General features: G+C 40.8%; 1 protein-coding gene across 1 annotated transcript in view; it reads left to right on the forward strand.

The window, feature by feature from the left end:
- Positions 1 to 4,390, forward strand: part of LOC140476493 (uncharacterized) — a 68,986-nt gene extending 64,596 nt beyond the window's left edge. The window contains exon 15 of the mRNA XM_072569201.1: positions 1,658 to 4,390. Coding sequence (XP_072425302.1) covers positions 1,658 to 1,780 — 123 coding nt within the window. The 3' untranslated portion in view covers positions 1,781 to 4,390. The remainder of the gene's footprint in view (positions 1 to 1,657) is intronic.
- Positions 4,391 to 8,275: the final 3,885 nt, after the last annotated feature.

Consider the following 8,275-nt stretch of genomic DNA (forward strand, 5'->3'; position numbering starts at 1 on the left):
CATAGGTGACAATGTGGGTAGATGATAAGTAAGGTTACAGATGGCATGAAAATTAGCCAGGTGTTTAATAGTTTTAGGTTGTAGGAAGATATAGATGGGTTGGTCAGTGGGCAGATGAGTGGCAGATAGAATTTAATCCTTAAAAGTGTAAAATGATGCACTTTAGAAGACGACAAGGGAGTACTCAATGAATGACGGAGCATTAGAAAGCTCAGAGGAACAGAAAGATCTTGTGGTGCTCATCTGTGAAGGCAGGACTAGTTAATAGAGTAGTTCAGACAGCTTACAAGACACTTGGCTTTATCAGTAATGGCATAGACTATAAGAACAGGGAGGTTATGTTGGAGTTGTTCAAAACTTAAGTTAGGCCATGACTGGAATACTAGGTGCACTTTGGGTCACCACACTATAGGGAGGATATGATTATGCCAGAAGGAGTGCAGAGGATGTTCACCAAGGTGTTGTCATGGTGGGAGCGGTTTAGTTATGAAGAAAGGCAGGATAAGTTCAGGTTGTTTTCTTTAGAACAATAAAAGCTGGAGGGGACCTCATTAAGGTGCATAAGACAAAGGGAGGGGGGGGGGAGGTGTAATGGACAGAGTGGATAGAAACCAACAGTTCCCCTTAATTTAGGGGTCAATAACAAGGAGGCACAATTTAAAGGTGAAAGGCAAGCGGTTTATAGGGGACCTGAGGCATTTATTTTCACCCAGAAAGTGCTGGGAATCTGAAACACATAACCTGGAAGGGTAGTTGAGGAGAGAAACCTGACCTTTAAGGAAGTACTTTGATGAGCGCTTTAAGTGTCACAATATTGAAGGATATGGGCCATGTGCTGGAAAGTGGGATTAGTAGATTTAGTGTAGACTTTAATGGTGCAGACTCGATGGGTTGAAGAGCCTCTTTTGTAGTGTATGATTTTATGAATCATAGCAGTTTTTATAGCGATTGTGCTCCCAGAATGTCAATGATGGGAAATGCCATTGCATTGATGCAGTACTGATAAAGGAATGTATCCAAGTCAGGATGATATATGGCTTAGATGGTATCTTGCAGTTGATGGTCTTCAATTCATTCAATGCAAAGTAAAGACTTAAACTTTTTTTTTGCTAGGTTTAATAACTTTCTGAACATCCAATGAATATTTTTTCTGTCATAATGTTCCAAGCTTCTGTAAAATGCTGCATGTATATCCAGAGATAATCTTACCAACTAAATACATTTAGTTGTTACAGATGTACGTAAGCACAGTGTAGATGTGAATGCGATTCTCTCTAACCTACTCCTGAAGGCTCCTGGTTGTTGTTCTTCAATAGGGTGTCATGCACAAGTAGTTGTTATTCATATCACAAATATTGGTCACAGCTGTATTAATAATAAAAATAACTTAGTAATATCCGAAATAAACATAAAGTACTGTAAATGCTGAAAATTTGAAATAAAAACAGACTGCTGGAGGCTACAAATGAGTTACGTTAGCTGAAGATGTGGTATTGAGGTCTCTATTAAACAATTAGACTGATCGCTTGTTGCATGGTAAATGGAAAATATTGCACTCACTCCAATATTGTCATCCCTCATGCTGATGAATCTACGTTATAAAATCATGAAAAAATGCTTAGCTGTTGCAACTTAAATCATGTCCCTCTGATTCTAGACGATGCAGATTTTATTTGCTGGTGAAGCAACACATCGGAGCTACCACAGCACCAGCCATGGAGCACTGCTGTCGGGCTGGAGGGAGGCTGATCGACTGATCAATCATTACTCCACCAAATGAATTTCTAGAATGGATGGAGACCTGAAATTTGGAATACTTGCTACTTTTCCAATTCTTTGATTGCTGTCATTTTTTCAAGCAAACCCCTTTAATAAGAAAAGTCAATTGCATACAAGATATTAGATCTTTTTGCAAATTGTTAGATTTTAAAATATTTTCAGTACAATGATATTTTAAACTAAATCATATCAAATTCATCAATCTCCTTTATATATGATTGTTCCGGTGAACTTAATGATAATAAATCCAAGTAGGAATTTGACCATATAGTTCAGACTGATTTCCGTGAGGAAAAAAAACCTTGTACTCAAAGAGTAATGGATATCAGAAATAATCTTTCAAATCAGTTGCAGGAAGGACAAAAAAAAGATCAACTGCAAATGTGATGCTCTAATGGAGAAGTTAGTGGACTTGAAAAATCATCTATTGTAAATCCAAAGTTTTCTCTTGTCTCTCTCAGCCCATCATTCTTCTTAGTTACATCCATTTATGTAGAGAATTGATTTTGTTCTCTGAGAGCCCTTGGCTCTCCCTAATGTTTTAAATATCTATACACGTAGGCAGGGCAGTGTGCGAAACATTTCATGACCAACTGATTGCAACTGTGACAGCCTATTTACTTAATACTTGAAGTTACAAAAGCATTTCATTCAGAAATTAAAATAATAGTTCTAGGCCGCCTTAGTTAAATGCAACCAAATAGAACAAATATTTTAAATATTGTGCTGCAGTGAATTGGAAATAACTAAATTCCCTGTTGAGATTTTGATATGTGTGCAGTGAACATGCCTGCATTTATAAACAGTCTAAAGAAAGAACCGCTAGCTTCCACAGAAAACTTAAGGCATCCAACACACTCCACTCTCACCATACTCTTCCTCTTCACCAAGATTTCAGGCATGGTTTCTGAGAAGAATTTGAATTGTGGCTCTTAATCTTTCTAAAAATAAAAAAAAATGCTGTTTCATTGATCTGTTTCTAAGGTGTATCTGGTCTCTGCCCACATGGTGAAAGTTATCCAGAATTTGAGTTAGATTAGACAGAAACCTCTTCTACCTGTGGGTCATTGGAAAAGCCTTCAAGCCTACAGACAACAAGTGCAAACCTCTTGCCAGAGGTACAAAATCAAATTAACTTAAGAATTTGATTAGTGCTTAGTTGAAGAAATCCAAAATAAAATCATTATAAATTGCCAAATATGTCACCTCAAATCTCTCTACTCTCTGAACTCTGCTTTTTTACTCACTTACTATCATTGTTAAAATGCTTAACGTTAGTAATACACAGTTAACAGGCATGTTTATGTAAGAATCCTTTTTTTGTAAAACTGCTCTTTTATTCTCACTCTCCTCATTCTTATACATTCATGGGATGTGTGTATCACTGGCTAAGGCATTTATTGCCCAAATCTAATTGCCCTCGAGGGATGGCAGCAAAGTGCAAAGTCCTTTGGGGTGTAGGTACATCTACAGTACTGTTAGGGCGATACAAAGTTAAAAATCATACAACACCAGGTTATAGAGTCATAGAGATGTATAGCATGGAAACAGACCCTTCGGTCCAACCCATCCATGCTGACCAGCTATCCCAACCCAATCTAGTCCCACCTACCAGCACCCAGCCCATATCCCTCCAAACCCTTCCTATTCATATACCCATCCAAATGCCTTTTAAATGTTGCAATTGTACCAGCCTCCACTACTTCCTCTGGCAGCTCATTCCATACACGTACCACCCTCTGCGTGAAAAAGTTGCTCCTTAAGTCTCTTTTGAATCTTTCCCCTCTCACCCTAAACCTATGCCCTCTAGTTCTGGACTCATTTTGTCTATTTATCCTATCCATGCCCCTCATAATTTTGTAAACCTCTATAAGGTCACCCCTCAGCCTCCGACGCTCCAGGGAAAACAGCCTCAGCCTGTTCAGCCTCTCCCTGTAGCTCAAATCCTCCAACCCTGGCAACATCCTTGTAAATCTTTTCGGAACCCTTTCAAGTTTCATAACAACTTTCTGATAGGAAGGAGACCAGAATTGCATGCAATATTCCAACAGTGGTCTAACCAATGTCCCGTACAGCTGCAATATGGTTTCCCAACTTCTGTACTCAATACACTGACCAATAAAGCATACCAAACGCCTTCTTCACGATCCTATCTAGCTGCAACTCCACTTTCAAGGAGCTATGAACCTGCACTCCGAGGTCTCTTTGTTCAGCTGGGTGCTCTGGTTTCCTCTCATAGTCCAAAGCTGTGCAGATTAGGTGGATTGTCTATGCTAATAGTCCAACAGGTTTAATTGGAAGCACTAGCTTTCGGAGCGCTGCTCCTTCATCAGGTGGTTGTGGAGTACACAATTGTAAGACACAGAATTTATCGCAAAAGTTTACGCTGCGATGTAACTGAAATTATATATTGAAAAATACCTTGATTGTTTGTTAAGTCTCTCATCTGTTAGAATGACCATGATTTTTTCACTTCTTTCATATGTAAATCACAAACCTTTTTAAAAAGTTAACATTCTCAGGTTAACTTTAACCACCTGATGAAGGAGCAGCACTCTGAAAGCTCGTGCTTCCAAATAAACATGTTGGGCTTTAACCTGGTGTTGTGTGATTTTTTTAACTTTGTACACCCCAGTCCAACACCGGCATCTCCAAATCATGGCTAGGGTGATAGTTCCAGGATTTTGACCCTGTGATGGAACAGCGACACAGTTCCAAATCAAGACTGTTTGTGTTTTGGAGGCAACTTGCGTATGCTGCTGTTCCCAATCATCTGATGACCATGTCATTATAGCTGGTAGAGGTTGTGGAATTGGAAGTTGATGTTGGGGGAGTATGCGAGTTATTGCAGTGCCTCTTGTAGATAGCATAAACAGCTGTTGTCAGTGGTGAAGGGAGCGAATATTGAAGGTGGTGGATGGGGTGCTAATCCAGAAGGGTGCTTTATTTTAATGGTGACAAGCTTCTTGAGTATCTTTGGACAAGTGGGAAGTATTTCTGACTGGTGAATTGTTGATGGTGAACAGGTACTGTGGAGGTAGGATACAGGACTCCAAGCCTCTAATCTGTCTAGATTGACTAGATTCCCTCCAGTGTGGAAACAGGCCCTTTGGCCCAACAAGTCCACACCGACCCTCCAAAGAGTAACCCATCCAGACCTATTTCCCTCTGACTAATGCACCTAACACTATTGGAATTTAGCATGGCCAATTCACCTGCCCTGCACATCTTTGGGCTGTGGAGGAAACCGGAGGAATCCCACGCAGACACAGGGAGAATATGCAAACTCCACACAGTTGCCCAAGGCTGAAATTGAACCGGGGACCCCGGTGCTGTGAGGCAGCAGTACTAATCACTGAGCCACAGTATTTATATGGCTAGTCCAATTCACGTTTTGGTCAATGAGACCTCCTAGTGGAGAATTCAGCAACAGGAAAACCATTGAATGCCATAGGAAGGATGGTTAGATTCTTGTATGCTGGAATTGGAAATTCTCTAATATTTGTATGGTGACAATGTTACTTGTCAGGTGCCAGGAGGAGAAAGTGAGGACTGCAGATGCTTGAGATCAGAGTTGAGAGTGTGGCGCTGGAAAAGCACAGCAGGTCAGGCAGCATCCGAAGAGCAGAAGAATCGACATTTCAGGTATAAGCCTTCATCAGGAATGAGACTTGTGGGATGGGGGGAGGGGCTGAGAGATAAATGGGAGGGGTGTGGGGTTGGAGGAAGGTAGCTGAGAATGCAATAGGTAGATGAACGTGGGAGGGAAGGTGATAGGTCAGAGAGGAGGGTGGAACAGATGATGGGAAAGGTGATGGACAGGTCAAGAGGACAGTGCCGAGTTGGAGACTTGGGACTGGGATAGGGTTGGGGTATCACTTGTCAGCCAAGCTTGATGTTGTCCAAGTCTTTCCATATGTTTGGTTGTTATTGCTCGATATAAAGCACTCCGCACTTCCGGAATTCAGCTATTTTGTCCATGTTTGAACCAAGGTTCAAATGGTCCTGGTGGAATCCAAATTAAGCATCCTTTACAAGTACTACTTCATAGCCCTGCTGATATCCCCTTCCATCACTTTACAAATAATTGAGAGAAGACCGATGTGGCAGAAATTAGCCGGGTTGGATTTGTCCTGCTTTTTTGTGGAAAGGACACGTGAGCAATTCTCTACTTTGTCAGGTAGATGTCAGTGTTGTAGCTATACTGTAATAGCTTGGCTAAAGGTGCGGCAGCTTCTGAACCACATACCTTCAGTACTTTTATCGAAATGTTGTCAGGGCCCGCAAACATTGCAGTACCCAGTGCCTCCGATTGCTTCTTGATATCACATGGAGCAAATCAAATTGGATGAAAATCGCCATCTGTGATCTTGGGGACCACCAGAGGATGCAAAGTTTGATCATCCACTCGGCACTTGTGCTGTAGATGGTTCAAATGCTTCAGCCTTATCTTTCACACTGATGAGCTAGGTTCCCCTGTCAATGGGAAGAGGTATATTTGTGGAACTTCCTCCTCAGTGAGTTGTTCAATTGTCCACCACCATTTATAACTGAATGTGGACTGCAGAGCTTAGATTTGTTGGCTGTGTAACTATGTAACTCTGACGCAAAACAGAGTTGAGGAGAAACTATTTCTCCCTAGGTGTTGTGAATCTGTGGAATTTGCTACCTCAAAGTGTGATGGACGCTGAGGTGGTGAGTAAATTTAAGGAGGAGATAGACAGATGTTTAATTGGTTAAGGGTTGAAGGGAAATGGAAAGAAGGCAGGAAAATGGGGGTGAGGAGCATATCAGCAATGATCAAATGGCAGAGCAGACTCGATGGGCTGAATGGCCTAATTCTGCTCCTATATCTAATGAAATTATGCTGCTTTGAGTGATTGGCACACATCTAGTTCTTATTGCAGCTTCACCTGGTCATTTTTAGGTATTTCTGGTGCTGCTTCAGGCTTGCCCTCATACACTCTTCATTGAACCACAGTTGATCTCCAAGTTTGACTGCAATGGCAGAATGGGTGATTATAATTATGTAGCCAATGATGATCCATAGTGCCTCACGGATGCCCAGTTTTGAGCTGATAGTTCTGTTTGAAATCTATACCATTCAATGGCAGTGAATGAAGGTCATCCTCAAATGTGAAGACAGGACATCACCTCCAGAAGGACTATGCAACCTATTAATACTGTCATTTGCAACAGGAAGGTTTGGTGAGGATGAGGTCAGTTAAGTTATGTTCTCGTCAATTGCCCTCAGCTAATCTGGCAGCTATGTCCTTTCAGACTCAAACAGTTTGCTCAGTAATGATGCTACTGAGCCACTCTTGGTGATGGACATTGAACTCCCCACCCACAGTGCATTCTGGGCTATTGCCACTCACAGCACTTTTTCCAATGCATGTTGAATATGGAGAAGTACTGATCCATCAGAGAAGGGGCTAGAGTGAAAATTAGCAATATGTTTCCTTGCTTATGTTTAACCTGAAGCCACAAGATTTCATGGAGTCAGAGACAATGTTGAAAAGTCTCAAAACAATTTCCTCCCAGCTATGTACAACTATACCATCCCTTCTGGAGGATCTGTCCTTTGGATGGTACAGGTGGTACCTAGAGATGGTAATGTCTAAAACATTGTCTGTAGGTTAGATCCCTGAAAATGACATCAAGCTGTTAGCTGGACTGGCGTTATTATGGAATTGTAAAATACTAACCACTGAGTTCTTGCTATTGCCAGTTTGTGCTTCTCCTTGTTCTCAGTACCACCACCCAACTGCTATTACTTGTATTCTGGCATGAGTCTATGCAATGGATTGCATTGACTTGAAAACACAAATTCCCCATCTCTGACCAGAAATGTAATCTCTGAGTGGTAGTAGGACATTAATTACTTTGTAAGGATGATACTTAAATAATGAAGCAGAATTGGAATAGTCTTTTTTAAAAAATCTCCTCAGTTCTTTAGGTCGTGAAGCAAACTGTAGGGGTAACAGATACGATATAGAATTTGGTTCAGAACTTGTTTGGGTTTTACTAAACTGCAGCAACTCAAGAGAGGCACATCACTACCTCACCACACACCATTACCATAGTCCCAGAATTAATATTTTTGTCATTGAAAAGACTATCTTTCTCACATGTTCATACTAAATCAATGTAAAGCATTAAGTAACTAGGGAATAGAAATTGGAAATATTGCAAAACTAAGGTTGATGCGTTCGTGCATTCCTTTCAACATTTTCTATCTGAGTTTGAGTATATATTAATCATATTTCAGTTTGTTGTCATTGAGCACATGAAAGTGGGATTTACGTTTATCCTTTGGAAAACAAAGTCACGTTGGAAACACTGCAATTAAGAACTGGGAACACAGGCAATTTATTCACAACCCTAATGGATTTTGACCTCCGAAGCCATTAAAATGTGTTACACTAGAGGGAGTCTAAAACTGACAGTACAGCTATAGTGATTCAATACTGTTCAGCAGCTTCTTTGTCATTTC

This window comes from Chiloscyllium punctatum, chromosome 4 (genome assembly GCF_047496795.1).
Source record: "Chiloscyllium punctatum isolate Juve2018m chromosome 4, sChiPun1.3, whole genome shotgun sequence".
Lineage (NCBI taxonomy): Eukaryota > Metazoa > Chordata > Chondrichthyes > Orectolobiformes > Hemiscylliidae > Chiloscyllium > Chiloscyllium punctatum.